Source organism: Gallus gallus, chromosome 4 (assembly GCF_016699485.2).
Source record: "Gallus gallus isolate bGalGal1 chromosome 4, bGalGal1.mat.broiler.GRCg7b, whole genome shotgun sequence".
Taxonomy (NCBI): domain Eukaryota; kingdom Metazoa; phylum Chordata; class Aves; order Galliformes; family Phasianidae; genus Gallus; species Gallus gallus.
The window spans coordinates 18,313,191-18,334,637 of NC_052535.1; the positions used below are offsets into that span (position 1 = coordinate 18,313,191).

Below are 21,447 nucleotides of genomic sequence, written 5' to 3' on the forward strand. Positions count from 1 at the left end.
CATTTGAAAAAACCTACACAACACACCACATGCAGAAGGAACAATGAATTAAATAGAACAGAGATGCCTATCAGCGCTGACAAGCACAGAAAAGAAGTGCTCACATATTTAATCATCTGCAGTAGATTACCAGCTAATATTTATGTAGCATACCAGGACAGCTGATTTCCAATTTGAACTATCTTGTATGTGTGTTTCTTATCAAACTAAGCAAACAAAATCTGCAGCCTAATTCCAACAAGTGGTGCCAAGACCTCCTGACACATGAGGAGAGCTTGTGAGAGGTGGAATGGGGACAAACCAAAGCCAGAGAAGGCGCTCTGCATTTCTGCTAGCTATCGTTCCCTCCTCTGAGGCACACTGCCACAAATCCTTTCTTTCTTTCTTTTTCTCTGCAGAAATTGCTGTTCCCTTTGGTAGAAATATTTGCCATCGTGACCTTTCCTAAGGAATGTCTGGGGAAATAATTTATGTTTACATATTATCATATAAAATTATATACATGTGTATCAAAATAAGAAGCAAAATGCATTATGCAAATATATGTTGTTGTTGTTTTTAAAACTACAACTCCATCTAATGAATTTAGGAACTGAATCACAGCAGTTTCACAAAATAAATGTACAAGACCCCCTTCCTTGCCTGAACAATGACAAAACGATGTTCTTTCCATACACTCTTGGCTATTAAAAATTCCCAAATTAAACTTTGAAGAATATTTGAGTGAGAACTATGCTTGACGTGGTCAAATATCAGAGAATCAGTTTCATGATGGATGCAAGCTTTTTAGCTTAAGATACAATATATAGTAAACCTGCTTTCTTCTCTTTGAAATCCAGAGTTCCTGAAGTCTGACCTAAGCGCCACCTCTCAAGAATGCAGCGGTCTGCATCTAATTTTGCTGATAAAACGTAAATAAAAATGATTTACATTTTTGTAAAAGATCCGATATGACATCCTGCATCAACAGCTTTTACATTCACTTCTTAATCGAGACACTGAACTGGGCTAAGACCACCTGACATTATTTCACTTCTGACCTTTTCAACTGTCAAAGCAGACAGATTTTTTATCCTACAAGATTCGAGCCAAAGCCTCAAAGATGCAGTGCCAGAGCATTAATCCATTTCACTAGACAGTTATTGAAATTATAATTCAAAGTTGAACTTACTTTAGCATTTTATGCTGAAATATTTTTGGCAGCCCAGGGCAGAAATTCAAAATCTGGTTTCCGATGGACACCATTTCCAATGGTTTCTAAATGTTGGCAGAAAAATTCCTTGTTGTCAAAGAGATCAGCAGATGCCAGCTTCCATTAGTTTACTTTCCATGACTGCTGCTCACTTCAGGAAGCCTTTCTTTACCTAGGGATGTTGACCTGCTGCCAAATCCCATCAGAAACAGACTAGAAAAGGCACTAATCTATTAGGAAACTGGGGACACCTCAGGGAAATCCCCTCCAGCAGCCAGGGCAATTCCCACCCCCCCATTTATTCTGACCAATGCCAAAAGCAGAAAAACAAATCTGCACATAAGACATAACGTGGATCTGTAAAAGCTCCCAATCCAAGCTAAATCAACTGACCTATATATATAAAACTATCAAGACTAACTCCAGAATCTGAGAGCACCAGCAGGCAGCTTCTCCTCTTCACAAACAGGTTGTCATAAAGGAAAAAAGACTTTTGAATGTGAAAATAACATCACCATTTTAAGTAGTCAGTGGGCTATAAATCCTCTGTTCTGGTATTCTGGAGTTTCTCAGGTCTTTGGCCAGGAAGTTCCCTATAAATAATAGTTTATTATCCTTAGACTAATCTCAAAAGCTATCTAAGCATGCATTTAAGTGAACTTAGAGGACATGTTTCATTAAAACCTAAATGTTTCTTTTTCTTCGTTTTTACACTTGGGGCTGACTAGCAATTCTGGGTGTCTTTTCCAGATGGTAAAAAGTTTCCTTTCTGGGAACAGAATGGGGGAAGAGGAAGCATGAGATCCAGTATCTCTTAAGCAAGGTTTATTATTATGTTTTTTTTATCAACATTTGCAGGACCACTATTGTACTTGGTCTAAAATTATACTCTGTCTATATCTACAAAAGGTTCCTTAAATCCCTGAAACCAGGATATTAACATCTTAATTCAGAGCACTGAGAAATAATGCTGCAGCAGTGTATAAGCAATGGGAAGAAAACAGCGATATGAAACAAAGATGTAGCCTGACATGGGGGAACACAAATAGACAATTCTCCTCAATGCCAGTGGGACTTGAGCTGTTTTGCAGCCATGTCCTGCCATAGGTTATGCCCAGAAGACTGCATTAGCTGGCTGCCTGAGGCGTCTCCTTGAGGTGCTGCAATCTCAAGGCTCAGCTTGTGAAGTCAGTCTGTTCAGGCAAGGAGAGCACAGACTGACTCTGAGGCAATGCAAATCTCACAAAAGGGCATCTGAGACAAGTTACAGAATTGCACGATGCCAAAGGGACATCGACAGTGACATTTGACAGCTTTCTGTCAAATATCCTTTGGAACCTTTGGTCCTTTCCACCTTTGGAAAGGGTGTTCTGGCACTTAGTGCTTCAGCACCTATAATCACATTGTTGTTGCCAACTCTGAGGTATGTTAGAAGCCTCTGCCCATGTGCATTCTATGTGTGTATATGTGCACACATGGTTACGCTCATGTAACTGAGTGCACACATACTTCTCTTCCCCTTTCTCCAGATGTGGACAGGCACTAGCACCACTGCACACACAGCATGATGCCTTCTGAGGCAGATCTGTTTGCATCCAAGTCTGGATACAGGATGGGCAAACAATCACTCTTTAGATTCCTGTCTAGGCTATTACCTTCGATCCACAGCTTGCTGCACTCCTCGATCCACTTACGCTGTTGCTGATCCAATGCACAACTCCCATTGCCTACATCGGGATCAAGGACACAAGACCTTTAACATTCAGCTTTCACTGGAAACAAAGAGTCAAGCAATTTTATTACAAATTTTATGATAAACATTATGACTAAATTGAATAAAGTACAAAGTAACAGAATTTTGCAACCACAAAGACAGAGGAATTTGGGAATCTATAATCTCACTTTGCTGTAGAGGGGTACTGCAACTTTGGGCAAGTGAATTAACTTCTGGGTTTCCTCATTTGCACATATGTATAAATTGAAGAAGCAATTACTAATTAGTCATCTATCCTACTAGTTACAGCTGGAAAACAGTGGTCTGGAGATCCTCAGCAGGATGGTGTGCTATAGGATTGACATATACAGAGAAAGCTGTATACAACTGGAGATTCCTGACTGCTGTAAATGCCAGTCCTCAATAAATGATTTGACCTTTTTTTCTATTATTTCTATTTTATAACTGAAGTCAGGTCTGACACAATGAGCATTTCAGGGGAATAAATACAACTTGGGGATGGCTTTGCAGTCTCACATCTCATATCACATCCTTGAAATGCAACGATGTCCCCAGAAATATAGGGCTGTCTTTTACTTGAGCCCCAAGGACCTCCCAGCATCAGTTGCTGGTTGATCTAACAAGGCAATGAGCCTATTATCAGCATGAGTCTATAAACCAAAGAAGCTTCTCTTAGAGGATCTGCTTAAAGCATATAGCAGCTTGATCTTAGAGAAGTTATACTTTAGGCATTTAATTGAGACCTTCCACACTCAGAGTCACCTTCTGGATGAACTCACTTCTGCACTGACTACACAAAGAGGCCAGGGTCACAACTCTGCTTAATTAGGGTGTCTTACTTAAGGACTGAAAGTTAGGATAAATAAATATGAATCAGAAAATCCACAATTGTGCACTGCTGCTCATGAGCCAGACTGAACTCGCAGTGCAGAAATGGAAACAGATGGGCAATACATTTGCCATGAGACAGTGGCTTGGGGATCTGTATGCAGGACTGAGAGCCAACCACTCTTGTCAAGCTAGACAATAAGTAATTTGCTGGCTAATGATAGTTTTGAATTTGAGGGAGGAAGGGGAATTGCTTTGATTTGGACTTAACACTTTAAAAAATTTTCAAAAAGCTGAAAGATTGAAATTGTTCATTTTGTGTAGACTTTAAAAACTTCCTGTGACAAAAATGGATCTCTCTCCTACAGATTCCAATCTGGAAGACACTTTCATTAAGAAGACAAAATAAAACAATGGTAGGAGGTTTATCAGGGAACAACATAGAATGTTTTTTAAAAAAAATCAGGAAAATGCTTACATTGTCTGCTTGTGATTTTCATCATTTGCCAGAATTTTAAAAAACAAATTTAAAAAATATATGTTTGCAGAAGCGACAGAGCTGCTAAATTTGAACTTCCACTGCAAAACTGGTATGTCTCAAGTTCCTTAGCTCTATGGCTGAATTATAGCTTTCACAATAGGCCATCAAAAAACCAGTTTCCCTTCCACATACCTCTTGGTTCATTAAAATCGCAGCACTGTTGCAGAGTTAAGGGGTTGGTTTTTCTGACACAAATGTCTGTGTGCATCCAGTAAGTTCAACAAAATCAAATGAAGAGACTCTCAGAAACGAACAAACTGCCCAATTTTCCCATTGGCTTGTCCAGCTACACTTTAATTGGCTGAATGGAAAAAGCTGTCATATTGGTCAGGAGAGAAAAAACGCTGGCAGAATGATGTCTTCCTAGGTGAGGATAGCCCAAGACTTAATTCCCTGTGCCAGGGCAAGATAACACACAGCCATACACATGTGATGTCATCAGCCCTTCAGGAGATAGGATTTTACTTGATGTTTTGTAATATTATTTTAGAGATTTTCTTAATATGTTTGCAGAACACAAAATAAGGAAAAAAATGTTGTGTAAACCTCCATCTGTGTACCACGTACAGGGATTTGCAATCATTATAATCTGAGTAATCACAGCACTATTAATTACAATAGGAAAAAAATACAGATACACCACCAGTAGGCATTCCACGTGCTAACAAGCATTTACTTTCCAGCACCAGCATTTCCAACTCTCCGTTTCTGACGTCTGTGCACTTCCATACACATACTTTTACAAATATATGTGTGCACCCCCAGGTCAGCACGCACCCAGCACCTACCAGGTTGGGGTGTTCTTGGTGCACTGGGGTGACTCTGTGCCTGCTGCTACCCTGCCCTACCTGCAGGGATTCTGACATGCTTGGCTGCAGGAGATAGATGGCTTGTGCTGGTTTGGGCAGTTTGCTTCCAAACAACAAAGGTGAAAAACTTAGGGAATGATTCTCCACTGTAACTCAACAGCTGGAACAGAGGCTCAAAACCAATCCAAGTGGTGCTGGGTGCAACGCCAGGCCAGAGAGAAACTGCAACCCAAGCTTTCTTTAAGGCATCATAGCTTAAAGTTTATAAAGCTTGACAGCAAGTCGCACTCTGAGCGAAGCCATTGGCATTTTCAGGTCTTAGGTATATAGGTGGCTATCTGTGTATTTTTGTGTATAATGTCACATGTATTTGTAAATACACAGATTTTCCATACACACACATCAGCCACGCAATACAATAATAAATTGTTCTAATAAATGGCACTATTCTAAGTAAGTAACAAGGATAAATGTAATTGCACAAGGTCTAAACAGGATGTAAATCAGCATTAGAAAAAAAAAAGGCAAGATAATGTGAAGAATCTGTTTACTCCCAGTTACAAGCATGCCTCGGAAAGTAGCAGAGAGCAGCTCAGCAGACGAAACAAAGAGGACCTAATTACCATGCAAGGCACAAAATCCTTCAGATGTGATGAGAAACGTGACAGCTTGAAGAACTTGTCCTGGGGAAATTTCAAAATATGACCACCCAAACACAAAGAAGAGGATGGTGAAAACCAGAGAAGCTGAAGCATGAGGGCATAGTATTAATATACAAAGAATATTAGTTTAAACAGGTGCGCATACAGAGAATGTGTACATATACAAATCTATAAGCAGACAAATACAGGGAACTATGTGATTTTAGGTGAAAGCTCAAAATGCAGAAAAACTTCCAAGCCATATGCTACATAGTAATAAAAATCACATAAATTCTCGGCATATTTATCCATGGAGATTCTTGAGGGAAAAACAAATGACCAAATGCAGGAAAAACAACCAATGGACCTGAGAGTCCAGCCCTATTCTTCCACTTTCATCATACACAGACATTTAATATTCATTTTTGCCTACAGTTCCACAGTTCAAATATAAATAATTTATTAATACTGGCCATCAATTATTATTATTATTATTATTATTTAAGATGACGAATGCAGATGATAAGCATTGACATTTTCTTGGAGAAAAGTATAGGTAAAGAAGTCACATCATTTGCAAACAAGTTCCAGAAGGTCCTTAAAGCCACAGTGGAGATGCTCTGGCTCCAACACAGCTGGGGGAGTGAGACCCCCATCACCAGCGTAATATGAGTTTGTGCCAGGAATGGCCATTACTACCCCTAAGAAGGAAATACAATGTACCATTTGAGCTACCACACTGCATGCCTTCTTCTACAAGAAACTGCTAAAAAAGTATCCTCTTCCAAAGACCCTTTGCCTAGAGAATCTGAGCAAGGCAAATGTTAACCTATGGATTTATTGTCCCTGCCCCAGGGGGAGGTGAAGTTGCTGGTCGGTCTTGAAAGGCTGCACGAAGTGTGGAAAAATGGAGAAACAGAATTTGTAAATTCCTTGACACAGTCAATACTGCTCTTCAGCCCTAGATTCCCTTTATCGATGACATCCTCTCTTCTAGTTGCGATTAGAGATTCTACATCTTTTAATCACAAAGAACATGACAACTACACCTTATCTATAGTTTCGTGGTTTACAGCAGTTGATACACTATTGATATTGCATTAGCGCAATGACAGCTTTCGGGTGTTACCCAAGCAGCTGAATTTAAAGGTGTGGTTGTGTTGTGACATAAACTGACAGGGAAAATCTGATACTTGAATCCAGCATTGACGTCAACCCATGCAGCTTCCCTTGTCTCTCTCCTGTTAGTCACGTGGATAAACCATTTACTTCCTGCTCCACCAATTCTAACAAAAGGAAAAATAAGAGCTGATTCACGGACTACGAAAGAGAAGCCAGAAACCATGTTATGGGGCTGTCTGTGTTTATGTTGACAGACAGAACATGGAGTCTGGGAACAACATCCCACTCTTCTAATAAAGTATCAACTTCTGTTGCTGCGAGTTGGTGGACTGTAGCTTAGCTAGTATAACTCTTATTTTGAATTTTTTAGACGCTTCTCTGGTTTATCTGATGAAGTCATTTAAACAGTAATGCTTCTTCTTAATTTCAGGGGATTTATTTGACTTATTTTTAGCCCAGTTCCTGACAGAAATGAAACACCAACAGTCAGCAGTCGTAGGAGTCTAAAATAGCGTTTACATTCTCATACAAAAGGGTGTTCAATTCACCCCTGCTGTCCAGCATCAAGGTTAAAAGATAAGCAAACTCTTCAGAGTCTGAAAAGAAGGCAGTGGGGGACAGGAGTGGGGTCCAACTGCAGTCCCATTACAGGGAAAGTTAATAAAGCTCACCATTTGTAGGATATCAGAGGATCTGCATGAGAAAGAGACATTACAAGGCAGGATTCTTTAGCTTCTCTGCTCACAGAGTGACTTCTTTTTACAACAGAACACAACATTTCAGTGTCCTGAGCAGAAAGAAAGCACAAGCTGGCAGGGAAGAATGAGACTAGATGAAAAGCAGGTTCTTCTCATCTCTTTCTAAATATTACCATACAAAGTACTGGCTCACATCCCCCAGCAGTTCCCCATCTAGCAGCCCTCAAGACAATGAAAAAGCACCACCATTGGTGCTGGCTACCTGCAAGCAATGGCAACCAATTTAGGACAGCTTGTCCCTTTGTCCTAAACCTGTCCTAATGCTGAAATGGAGGTGGCATTTGTCATGGACTTCTTGGAAGACCTGTGGTCAGCTCCCTGCCCTGCAGCAGGCTTCCTGCTGCAGTCTGGTGATGGCACTCTGCGGCTGGCACTGTGCAGTCAAGAGGTCACACTGCACCAGGAGTGTGAAGCTGCTTCACAATTCTTTACACTAGCAACATGCTTGCATGCACACAGCAAGTCACAGAGATTTCCTCATGAGAGGTTAGGATTGAAAATAAGAAACCAGATGCTGAGAGGGATGAAGGACACTGCTGATGGCCTAGATGTCTGCAATAGAAGCGTCCAAAGCACAGCCCCACACTGTGTCCCTGTTTATGCAGTAAGGAGTAGGTAGCGTAGCACCAGCACCAGCACTCAGATAGTAGAGCTATCATCTCTTCTCCTGAGCTGTGACTGGCCCATGCACCAGCCCTCAGCAGGGCTGAGGGGGGAGGACACGGGGAAAACTACAGAGCAAATTTCAGTTACTTCAGCATTAGACCTCAAAATTAACCTGCAATGCTTTATAATACAATTAAAATGTAACATCCTGGTGGTGTTCCAAAGTAATTTGAAATGAGCAGGAATCAGTGAGGATTACCATACCACAGGCAGAGATCCTTGCTCCCTCCTCTCAGCTGCATCCAAGGAAGTTACACAGTGGAACACTGCAAGTTGCCTGCAGTCTACCCCATCAACTTGGCTGCAAACTTGGCTTTGCTGCTGGAGTTGATCATTTTCTCCTGATGACAGAGTGCAAGAGTGTACAGAACCATGTGTTTAATTTCGGAACATATAAATAGCTGGAAGGATGCTCAGCACCAGTGTGTGTAGAGTGTTTACTGTTCTAATTTGTAAGCCAGTATATAAATTCATCTTTAAAAAAAAAATCCACTCTTCTCCTTGAGGCTCTGAAAATCCAACCAGACTACTACGTTTCAATTCTGGGATAGATTGTCTATTTTCACTGCTGGCATGGTGGGAGGACCATGGAAGTCCCTGAGCAGACTAATTTCTAGTGCAGCTGTACTAACATTTCTGCTCTGCTGCTCAGGCTAACCCTACGTATTGCTGAACTACAGCTTCCTTAAGATCCAGTTAGCTACCCCCAGGCACTGGCTCATACCTGTGCCGTGACCCAGCTGGCCTGGCATGCTTACCCAGCCTGTCATCTCCAGGTCCCACTGAGGAGCATCAATGGAGCTGCTAAGCACAAATCAAGAAATTTGTCTCGGGCAGCTGCTGTGCTCTTTCCAATCCAGATATTCTGCTTCTGGGTACAGTTCCCAAGAAGAAACAACTGTTGCACTCACAGTGAAATAAATATTTTATCACAGATGAATAATGTTGTTTCTAATTACAGGATCACTGATGTATTTTCCTGTTAGAGGAAGATTCCCACTTATTCTTTTTTACATTTATTTACCCCAAACATATTACACAGTGTGATGTTTGCGATCAAGCTGCAGCTGCTCTCCTTTCTGCCAGTTTCACTGTTGGTTGTTAGGCAAAGTTTATCTCATATCTTTCTGAAAGTCAAACAGGTATCAACTTAGTACAGAGAACTGCTCCCCAAAAGGGGCTCTTGCTGAGCCTTCTTACATTAACTCCACTACAATTCCACTAGCAGTTCCTTGGGAGTCTTTTACAAGGAACTAAAAAGTTTTCTGGATCACACCTAGCAGATATTTAGCTTTGTTTTCAATGTTCAGTTGGCTGTGTTAGGAACTTTAGCTTGATATTTGGAAAAACCAGCTCTCTTTTTTACTTAAAAGTTTCTCCATTGATTAGCACTTAGTTGGAAGAGAAAATTGCTAGGTACTGCATGCTAAGTACTACTTCTCCAACTCAGTTTTCTCACTGGTGCTGCAGGGGAAAAGTGGAACCACTTAAGTATGGGACAGGCCAGGAGCTGAATGAACAATGGCTGTATTTCTGCATCTGTGCTGCTGGTTACCTGCAAAATTCCAGTAACATGCAACTGAGCTGCAGTGGTGACATGCATACTGGTAATGGTGAAAAACCACCCAATGACCCTGTTCTTCCTCCTTAGAGGTTTTCTGTGTCCGAGCTTCTACTGACTACTACTTCTTACCTGGCTCCCACTGCCTTTCGTTGTGCAGGTGCTCTGTGAGGATGTGGCTAATCTGAGATTATCGCCATATTTAAAGGTTTCAGGTTATCTCTGGAGTGACATATATATGTGAAAACATCACAAGCATGACTATATATTCAAGAAGTTAATCCTCAGGGGTGCCTCAGTCTGTAGTAAAACTAAGCTTCACAAGAACAAGATGATGACAGTACAACTGAGAAGCACAGTTTAACAACACAACTCCTTCAGCAATGATGACAACACAACATATGAGGCATAACCTCAGCAAACAACCACAGAATCAGGTCAGCAAACCATTATGTCACAAGGGCCATCTCTAAAAACATGCTCAAAACCTGTCAGAGCTTTCTATACAAGACTTAAGTTCACTGGGTGGAAAAAAAAAAGGATGGGGGAGAGGTTATTGGTTATTTATTGATTTGCCCTGGCTTTGAAAGCATGCCATCTACACACCATGTAGTTCTGACACTCATATTCATTGAGAGAAAGCCTCAATGTCTTTTTTTTCCTTCCCATTGCTACAGACAGCATGGAAAAGTGAAGGGGTGTCCTGATGCACAGAAACCTTGCATTAAAACATCTCCAAATACCAATGATGTTTGCTGAGCATTCATCTGGATTTGCAGCAAGCAAGTCAGGACAGAGGGAGCTCCCAGGGGTAGGGGAGCACAGAACTCACTGGCACTCAGTGCAGAGGTGGCAACACACTCAGGGACCATAGAGGACCAGGAGTTTTCCTAGCAAATTGGGAACCACATCCCAGGTCTGACATCTCCACTGGCAAAATTGCCAGAGACTTCAAATCGCTGATGAAGAGCCACGACAATTTACACCAGCTGCAGACCTGAGCCTGGGAGCCCTGCATTGCAGCCCTCTGCTCTTACTGTTATAGATCGATGGCTCTTATAGGTCAGATTTTTTGTTCTGTTTTGCCAGGCTCAGATTGCTTCTTTGTATACCACTGAGATCAAATCAATTACTTTCCACCCCAACCATCTGACTAAAGTAATTCTAATAGAGCAGAAAGCAGAAACTCAGATAAAAGAAGAGACAATACATTTTTCACTGTTATCTTTGTGGTGAGAATGATGAAGAAGGAATGAAGGCTGAAATAAAGATAATTCTTAATATTTCCCCCTCACGTAAGAGTAATGATCTTAATTCACATCTTCTGTCTTTGTTGTTGAGACTGGTGATGTGAGTTTAGATGGAAGATGAACCCTGTAAGTCTTCAAAGGAAGAGAATTTATAACAGAAACTCCGTTTCCTTGATTATCATATCCAGGAAAGCTATTATTTTGGAACTTGATTGCATTTTTCGTCTACCTTTATGCCATTTTTACTGTTCAGCTGCATGAATAATTACCTAACCTGCTGGAATGGATTTCTTGACCCACACATAGCTACATAAAAGGGTGTAATTTAATGCAATCTAACTAAATTAGCACCAATTAGACAGGCTAAATTAAAGGGCATGTCAGCAATAAATTTCATGCCAAACATATTACGGATAATAAGCTCAATAAAAATTGCATAATGGAATAAAAAATTCTTTTTAGCACTGTTCAGTCTAAATATGAATATATAAAAGTCATGGAATAATGAAATACTTAATTCCCAGTTGCCTTCCAGGAAAACATCACAGCCATACTAAAATGCACTGATTGAGGTGGTGTTTGAAAACAATATGACAGGGGATATAATATCTACAGGGGAGCAGAAAGCCAGGCGAAATTCCATGCAACAGCTAGGAACCCAATCCTGCAAACACTTACAGATATGCCCAGCTCCTTTGAACTCAGTCTGTTCTTGTACCCAAAGTTGTTGGTCCTCTGCTGTGCCTGTAAAGGGAGCTGCATTTTAATACAAACCAAGGGATGAGGGAGGATTGCAGGAAGTACTTGGATTTTCATTCAGATACTTCTTCTAGAGACTACTTCCCAAGTTTTACTTTTCAAATACCAAGTACAAAAGCTCTGTGTGTGCCCATCTGTCTGTCCCCTCTTCTGTGACTGGATCCTCTAACGTCTAATGAGATGGGCTCATACTACATCCCTTTCTCTGACCAGAGCCGTACTAGATGTTATCTCAGTTCACTGCTTGCTTTCACAAGTCTTTAAGACAGTGCCACAATCCCTGCCAAACTCAGCTGAAATTAGCTGGATGGACAAGAAAACACACTGAAGTTCTTCCAATTGCATAAGCTCCTTTCCTAACATGAGTTAGTGAAAATTCAGTGGTTTTGTTATAAGCATGGTTTAAGAAGGAGCTGTTTAGCAGCCCACATTTTCAGCTGCGCTCCAGCCAGTGCTGGGAGAAGTGTAAAATGGAGTTTGTGACTCCATTTATTTTCATCCTCAGGGAACCTCAAAATTCTTGGGCTATTAAGATACTACATACTGTCAGGAAACCTAGTTGCCACCCCACTTTATGCACACATCCTCTGCTGGGTAGGTCCAGAAATTTATGTCTCTTCCATCTTCTTTCTGACATAAAATGATCCAAAGACTGGATAAGCTCTGACACTCGATACAATTCACTTATCAGATATTCACTAATCAATAATAAAGGAAATCAGAGAGAGTAAAGTGAAAGTCACATTTTTATAAAAATGGAGAAGCACGTTCTGCACAGTAATAAGAATGGGCATTTGGAGCATATTCTGTGCACTCACACATTAACTAATTAGGGCCCTCAGCAGGCTCCTTATTCAGATGAGTTCACACAGGTAGTCTAAAGTTAATAGGCCTATTCATGTGAGTAAAAGTTGCAAAACCATGTTCCTAGTCTCAAATTCCCTCTCTTTAGCACCTCGGTGAAAAATCAGAACTCAAAATATACTCAGAGGCAGAAACCTCTAGAGGTACTCTTTTAATAAGCACAGGTAATTCTGCAGAAAAGCCACATGGACTGAATCTGCAGAAGTCGTGGCCTAAGGCTGACACAGGACTGAGCCTTAAGCCAGAGAGGAAGAGCAGTAATATACAAATCAAACTCCACAGGGAAATTCTGCAGGTTAAAATTCAGCATATGCAGACATCCCCCAGTCTTTGGGACCCTAACTCATTTTCAGAAAATAGGAAGGTAAGATTTTGTATGAAAGTATGTTTTTGTCTCTCTCTATAAATACATTATTCCCCCCCCCCCCCCATAAAAACAAATAGTATTTCCTTGATTCTTTTAAGAGCATAGGAAAAATAAAAAATTTTTTAAAAGTGCAATCACATTGTGCAGTGTCCATTAAAATTCTGAAAAGAGCTAAAGGCATGTGCAAACTTGGCTTTTCCTACTCTAATGCTTCCACTATTAAAACAGATTTTTAAAATAGTTAGAATCAGTGCCGAGTGACCACTATTAATCAAAGAATCCCTTCTTGTTCTATGAAAACACACCAAATCAAAAATGGTAAGCTGCTATCTAAGTACACTTTGCTATACAGGGAACTGAAAAATGACTCACATCACATCAGTGTGTATTCTGGGGAAAAATGCTGGCTTTGTAATAAAAGGGATGTGCTATTTTCTTCAGCAGTATTGTGATTTTGTTTAAAAAACCAAATTCCTAACTTTTAGCATTTTTTCCCATCCACTCTACAGGCTTTTGGATACAGACTACCATGGTCTTATTTACTACAGATCAGCTTCCAACAGATTGGCCACTGCAGGATCTGGCCCATAGGAGACATGAGTGCTGGTCAGGACGTCGCTGTGCACTGTGTTGCATAAAGCCCTAGATAGAGGCTGTCTCTCTGCAAAACATTCTCTCTGAAGCACAAGCAGTACGCAGAATGTATATCCTCACTAGCATTTCAGAAAAACAATACACAAGTTATTTATTCTCTTTAAAAAAATTATCAGTTTGGTTCATTAACATATTGCCATACAAAAGCGGGAGACAATTACGTTGCTACATCAGATGTGTGTAAAGATAATTGCCTTGAAAAGAAGATGTAAAGGTGTCCATAAAGGCAGTGAAATGTGACCTATTAAATCAAGCTGTAACCTATTATGGGTCAAAAAACATATCAGTAGGGCCAATAGGCTCATGACAATGGCCAATCTAGCATGAATTCTGCAGGTGTCTTTTTCCAATAAACAGGAAATCTATCCTTTTTGTACCTGCAACATTACTGTCTTCTTACCTTCCACGCACATGCCACACACACAAAGGCTGGATTAATGCAGAACATATGAGGTATGAGTGGTGGAAGAGCAAAAAAGATAAGAAAATATACAACAGAAAAAAAAAATCGCAAAGAACATAATATCTCTGCTCTTTTACTGGCTGTTACACAGTGCCTTTCTGTCATCATACACAACATACCCTACCTTAAGTAGTGTAAATCTGCACTGAATTTATTGATTCAACTCAAGATCTGGCTCAGCTGTTGATAAAAAATAACAAACATCTTGCATATGTCCTAAATTCTTGTTTGTTGTCTAGTCACACACTAGTACATATAGGTGCTATCAAGATGTCCCAGAATGCACTATTCACTTTGGGTTACAATGGGCTTGATTCTGCTGTCATTTACATCAGAAGTCTATTCAGAAGTAATTAAATGTTAGTCACCAGAGTTCCTCCCTGGCAATCCCAGTAGAACTGTATTTGTAATGAAACTTGCAAACTTCTAAAACAGAAAAATTGCATTGCTACAGGTGTACAGAACAGAGATGAAAACACTGTAAACAGCTTCACGACAGTCCCGAAGACAAAAGAGTATTAGTTTGAGAAGCAGCTGTATTTCTGATGAACAGAGATGCTGGGTCAATGGTCCTAATTCCATTTGCTCTGACAGAATGAGGCCAGATGACACTGTGAAGGGTCTCACTCTTGAAGGGGGTACAAAAATGGACTGCGATCTAAGCAATGCAAAAATAAATCACGTGAAGTTCATGCAAAGTCACAGAGATAATGGTGTAAAATTCTAGGTAGAGAATCGGGGCCCAAATCTCTCATTTCTAAATGTATTTACATTATTAAAAAACAGGAGCTGATCAAGCTATCCATCAGGGAAAGAACATACAATTTGTGAATTACATATGTATATAAAAGTGCTTTCACTCTGGACCAGGAAGCTTTGCAGCTGACACACACAAGAAACTCTCAGCATCCTTCAGAGATATTATATTTTTATTCTTATCTCACCTACTCCATATTCGTTGTATCCTTCAGCTGCATAGCTGGCTTTTACCTGTTCTAAAAATAACAGTCATTAAAGGAAGTACAGAGATGTTCCAGTCTCTTTGTTGAATCTGAATTCACACCAGTTCTGTCAAGGAAGGCTGGCCACAAACCTGCATCAGGTGTGAGGCACAGCTCCTTTTTTTGGAGAATTAGTTCCATCTACCAGATACATTTGTTTTTGGTTAAGCGGTATGTTGCTCACAGCAAAAGAAATTGAGAAGCCTCCCACCTAGTGCACGAGAAATTTAAAGTATTGGTCAGTAAAGGAAAATGATTCTGTAGAGATATCTGTGGAGATAAATTGCCCACTTACCTACCTTAATTTGTAAGACCCATCAGGTGTCATATAAGACATTATTCTAGGGGGAGTAAGGCACCTCACGACAGAGGAGAGAATGTTGGCCAAACACTAACTAAATCAAAAGACAAAAATCATTTTCTTTAAGGAAACAGAGTTTGTGTAGCATAGAAATCCAATAAATGAAAGGTTAGCAAATCCAGGATCTATTGTTTGGCTTTTTATATGTAACTATATCTGCATACATGGTTTTTAAGAAAAGCACACTTAATATAGTTATTATGATAGCAATATTATTCTCTGTGCTCCTTCTTTTTCTTAAGCAATTCCAGGGAAGAAATTAGGTATTGATTCTCTTCTTACTTATGTCATCCTTTCTCTTTAGAAGATTCATTGCTTTCAGGCCTCAGTTCCAAAAACCAGTAGGCAGTATCTAAACAAGATTCTATTTGCTGAAAGGAACAGTGATTGCCATTAATTCTTTTGGCTTTCTTCCTTTGTCAAGGTAGTTTTGAAGCATCTTTCTAGAGAAGCTAGGAATTAAATATTTTCACAGGACAAAATCAAGACAGTTTCTTCTTCACACTCACACCAGAATAGTCAATGCTAGAACAGTCTCCTATATATCAGGCAACTGATTTGAAATTTCCAGCTCCTGCTGATATTTAATTATCTTGCACTGAGAAGTTCCAACACACTCAGCAAAGACAGACCTACAGCAGAATAACCAAGGCCACCATGGTGCTTACGATACTGAAAAGTTATATGACAGCCTGAGGTTCAAGCCTCTAAGCTGAGTTCAGCAGAGCAGGAGCATGAAACTTTGCCATTCACACCACAGGTAGGTGCTCTGAGTGCTGGGTGGAGTGTGGTTCCTTTTCAGTGTCTGCCAAAACACCGGCCCTCTCCTGTCCAAACTTGCTGGATATATCTTACAGTGAAATTCATTGTAGTTTCTGAGAGCACGCTAGTCTTCTGTTGGATGAATTCCTTTGAAAGGGTCACTGTCTCTTTGTTGGTGCAGAACACCAATTCTGTGCCAGATACTGTTGTCTCCAACTTGAGACCAAGCAGTGACAATCAGTTGGAGCAGTGGAAGAAGGGCTGCCCAGTGAGATGGTGGAGTTGCTATCCCTGGAGGTGCTCAAGGGCCATTTAGATGTTGTACCAAGGGACATGGTTTAGTGAGAAATATTGGTGGTAGGTGGATGGTTGGACTGCATGACCTTAGAGGTCGTTTCCAACCTCGGTGATTCTATGATTCTATAACAAAACACCTCTGGTTTGCCATAATTCCACTTGTAAATTACAAATTTTAATCTCAAGAAATTAGCCTGTGTTACTGGGAATTGCTGTCCTGTAAAATTCTACTGAATGTTGTCCTGTTGAGGCAGATGTAAATAGAAGTATCTGCACTGACTTCAATGGAGTTGGGCTGGTGTATATCAGCTAAAGATCTGCCCTCAATTCCATTGAAAAAAGACAGAAGAGACACTTCTAATCAAGAGGTGAAATTTTATAATTCATTTAATGAGGAAGAGCTAAAGTCCACAGAGACATGGCAAAAATCAGATGTGTCAATCAAAATCTATTAATGTTGAGTTGCTAATTTGATTTGTGAAATACTGTAACAAATATTCATATATTTTTTCCTTAAGGGATATTCATTGGATATTAAATTAAGCTAGCTGGTATTTGTCTCATTTTCTGACTAACAAGAAATATGTTAACAATAACTTACTGTGCAGTGCAATGCTGATGAGTACAGGAACTAAGAGAAAGGTGCTTTGGTTTAAGATTCGCATTTATTGTAGCAACGTTTCATTTAAGTTTGTCTTATCATCCTCAGTCCCTTACAGAACACCTTATAATATGGGTTCCTGGCAAGGTTAATTTAAAGAGCCTACAAACTCGAGAGTTCTGTTTTAGTGAAAAGTAGGTACTTAATAGACCGTTCTGATCAATGAACTCTTTTGCTACCATAAGAATATATACATTTCAGATATCTCTGTAACTAAGGCTTGTATTTTAGCAGATCACAAGATGACTTTTATCAGGAGCATATCATTGTAGGTACTGTTCTGTTCTACACTTCATGCTTCAGAATTGCTCCAAGCCTTACTATTAAACTCCTGTCATTTCTGTAACAATAAAAATAGGACCAGGGGCAACAGGCAAAAATTGGAACACAGGAAGTTCCATACTAATATGTGAAAGAACTTCTTTACTGTAAGGGTGATGGAGCACTGAAACAGGCTGCCGAGGGAGGTGGTGGAGACTCCTTCCCTGGAGATATTCAAGACCTGTCTGGATGCTTTTCTATGCAACCTGCTATAGGGAAGTTGCTGTAGCAGAGGGGCTGGACATGATAGTTTCCAGAAATCTCTTCCAAGCCCTGTGATTTTATGACACTATGATTTTATATCTTGCCTTTACCAGACTTTGGCCAAATAAGTTTCTATGTGAGAGCAAACTTTGGTTTTATGCAGAAGGCTCACACCAGGGCTATGCTTCAGTGTGGCCTGACAGAAGCCAGCATTCATGTGAGCTAAAAACACTGCGTATAATTCAGGTTGACCTCATTGAACAACCATCCTACAGCATCAACAGAGCAAAATTCCTGGTTGCTAGGTTTTCCTTTAACAAAGTTTTTGTCAAAATTACAGCAGCTCATATTTATCATGTAGGGACTATATTGTACAAACTCTGCACCAAGTTCCTTTGCACTCCCAGATTTAAGTGGGACACTTCTCAGGAGACAAAGCACTAATTTACAGTATTTTTGGCAGCACAGGACCTATAGAACTGCTATGGTTTACATTTATTTTAACCACCCTAGTTAATTTTGTTACAGCTAAAAAAAAAAACTCTTCTCATTCATATTTGCTAGTATTTTGTTTTTATGTAAAATAATAGTAATCATCATGGTAATACCAATAATACTTCCAGATGTTCATGTAAAGGCAGCTTGTTAAATCCCAGTTGTTTTTCCTTCTATGTTGTAATTTTCTCAGATAAGTTTATTTTTCTTAATATATAATTTATAAATAATTTATGTAATAAATACATAAAGCTTTTCTATCTGTATATCTTTTAATCAACTGCAGTCATTTAACCTAGACCCTCTAACCAAATTAATAATAGAAAGCATGTCATAACAATTCCTTATCACAGGATGAATTATCATTATTGTTTTGGCATTGAAAATCCTTTTTGTTACCTCAAATTACCCTTCTTTTCAACAGTGCACAATACACGAATCACTTCCCTAATCCTACATGTTACTAAAAATCACATCCCAGTACAATAGAGCCGTCTGACAAGCTACTTTCTGACAGCATGCTGAACTATCATGTTGCTGAATTCCCATAGACTCTCTGGATCTGTTTCATTAATAAATGTTGTAAGTGAAAGCCAGAGGAACTGCTCAAAGTCTGTGAGAATCCACCCTAAGACTGAACTTCATATCCCAGCTCTTCCCATTATTCTTAACAATATGGAAACAGCCTCCCTTATGCCAAAGAAGCATTAAGCAGGTTAACACCATTAGAGCTCCAGCTACATCATTTCTGAAATCTACATATCTAAACATCTGGATTTTGCACAGCTGGAGGCAATTATACTGCTGTTTCCAAACACCATAAATGCATATGTATCCATAGCATTGCATACACACAGGCTCTGATCCTCAGCTGCAAGGTAAGCCAGTACAATTCGACAGTGTCAAGTGAGTAACAATGGATTTGCAGTAACTGAGAATTTAACTCCCCAGTTTTGCAACCACACATAAAAGGATGAAAGACAAAGTCCTCTACAAAATGAGGACATGGTTGAAAACCAAGGAATTAAAATTTTCAGTGTTGTTGTTTGTCCTGATATCGATACCCTCCATGGTTTCAAGCCAGTTCTTCCTTGTAGTAATCCAATAGAACATATTTGCTTTTCTGGGACTCTCACCAAGCTAAATGAGCTGCTTCTTCCTTGTGAAAGGGGTCAAGTTTGTCCATGTTAAATGCTGTCAAGATACAAGTTGGCTGCATGGGTATTAGTAGGGCATGGTCCTCCCAAATGCTGGGGACCTTGAATTTACTGCTCCAAACTGACAATGAAGCTTTCTCTTTGCAAGACTAGATCCTAGTGTGGCAAATGCTTTGCTCAGTGAATGGTGAGCCATTCTTAAAGAACAGTTATAGTCTTTAAGTGATAGTAATTAAATACGTGGACATAGGGCCTGCATCAAAAGTCAATGCATACCAAGGCCTTGAACATACTACACCAAAAGGTTACTAAGTCCACTTCTATTACTATTGTTTTAGAAAAGCTATTCAGTCATCTGCCCTCGTTATGATCTTGTAATCAAAACCAACTAGTGCTTCTACCAGACAAGTATTTAGGCAACTTTTTTTTGCAACAAACTAGTGTTCAACAAAAGTGGCACATTTTTAACACTAATTCTAATTCTAACAAGCAGTGCATTTTGTGTGCTTTCTGATTATGCATGAGAAAAGTCAGCATAAGTATCCTCTCTTATCATAATTATCTGTTTCTGATTTCAATTTTGGCTTTGACTTTGCGCTCAGTGATGTAAATGTAAATGTTCCTGTCAAATAAAGATTAATTTGATTTAAGCCCTCTTTGTTCTGATTATATATTCTATTTCTGCTAACCATGCAAGTTTCGTTCTAAGCCACATCTGTATTTTATCACAGTAATGAAGAAATTATGTGATATTTAAAAAGGCAACTACAGGATTTCAGCTAGTTCTGTCAGACACTGTTATGACACTGTATGCTAGGACTGTGCCAAATAAATTAATACTTTTGTCAACTAATTTATGGATTACTGTAATTATTACTTGAATATTAAAGAATGTGAACTTTTATCAAATGAAATAAAACTTGTTGTCCTAACTGCTCCCTTTACTCCTAAGGAAACATGACCTTTATGGGCTTCGAACCTGAGCACACTGAAAATACTGAATGATACCCCCTAGGTAGAATGGAGATTAAACATAGAAAGACAATTTTATCTCTGACTAACATAGAACATATCTCCCCAATATTTTCCTGTCTAGAAGCCAAGGATTTGAGGATAATCTGAAAGGACTTCTGTCACTGAGCATATCAACACTCTGTGGGCATTCTGGGAAGAGGGTAAGGTACAAGTAGCAGGCAGGTAGCTCTGCAGTATTTATCCAGGCTTTAAGTGGAGTCTCACGCTCATAGGCACCTAAAACTACTTAAATTCCAGGATTTGCAGGGCCAGCACCACCTTCAAGCTCATAGGCTGCTTCCTGCTTTAACTAAAATGGGACACAGCACACTGGCCATGTCTTCTGACGCAGCTTTGCTGGAGGTAGCAAGTGAATATGCTTAGCATAGTTCAGATACTGCAAGGATCAATCTTTCCAACTTTGCTTGCAGTCATTTCCTTGGAATGATGCATTTTTCCACCAAAACCATGAGCAGCGAAGGCTAGCTAGCTGCAGTGTCAGGTCTCCAAGCAAGAGCTCTCATGGGATTCTCATATGTCTAATGCAGATGGAGTTAATGTTCCAGTCCTACTGTCAGCAGAGCTGGTAAGCACTCTCCTTTATCCCACTTTCATACAACTTAAAGCAACGTGAACAGTATTCAACAGCTTCTGTGACATTTGGTTGAATCTGCCCAAGAAAAACAAAAGCCTTCATACATGTGGATGCAACCACAAACATGGGATTTTCCTTTTTTAAAGATGTTTGACCAATAAGTCTTGGAACTGTCAAAGTTTTACTAAGCAGGCAGATGCTGTGGTAATTCCTCTTCTGCAGTTGGTTTTCCATTCACCATCTTCTAGATCATCCTCTGTAGACAGCTACATACGTCTATCTGCTGGAAGACTCACTGACAAATGGTTGCACACTATTTTTAAAATATAAACTTTCTAGAATTATTCACCAAGCTAAAAAATCATTTTT

At 39.7% G+C, this 21,447-nt stretch overlaps 1 protein-coding gene across 1 annotated transcript in view; it reads right to left on the bottom strand.

Annotated features, from left to right (window-relative positions):
• Positions 1–21,447, bottom strand: part of AFF2 (AF4/FMR2 family member 2) — a 335,698-nt gene that overhangs the window by 179,935 nt on the left and 134,316 nt on the right. Inside the window, exons 4-5 of the mRNA XM_046941145.1 lie at positions 11,782–11,847; positions 2,848–2,919 (exon numbers count right to left, since the gene is read on the bottom strand). Of these exons, the coding sequence (XP_046797101.1) occupies positions 2,848–2,919; positions 11,782–11,847 (138 nt within the window). The remainder of the gene's footprint in view (positions 1–2,847; positions 2,920–11,781; positions 11,848–21,447) is intronic.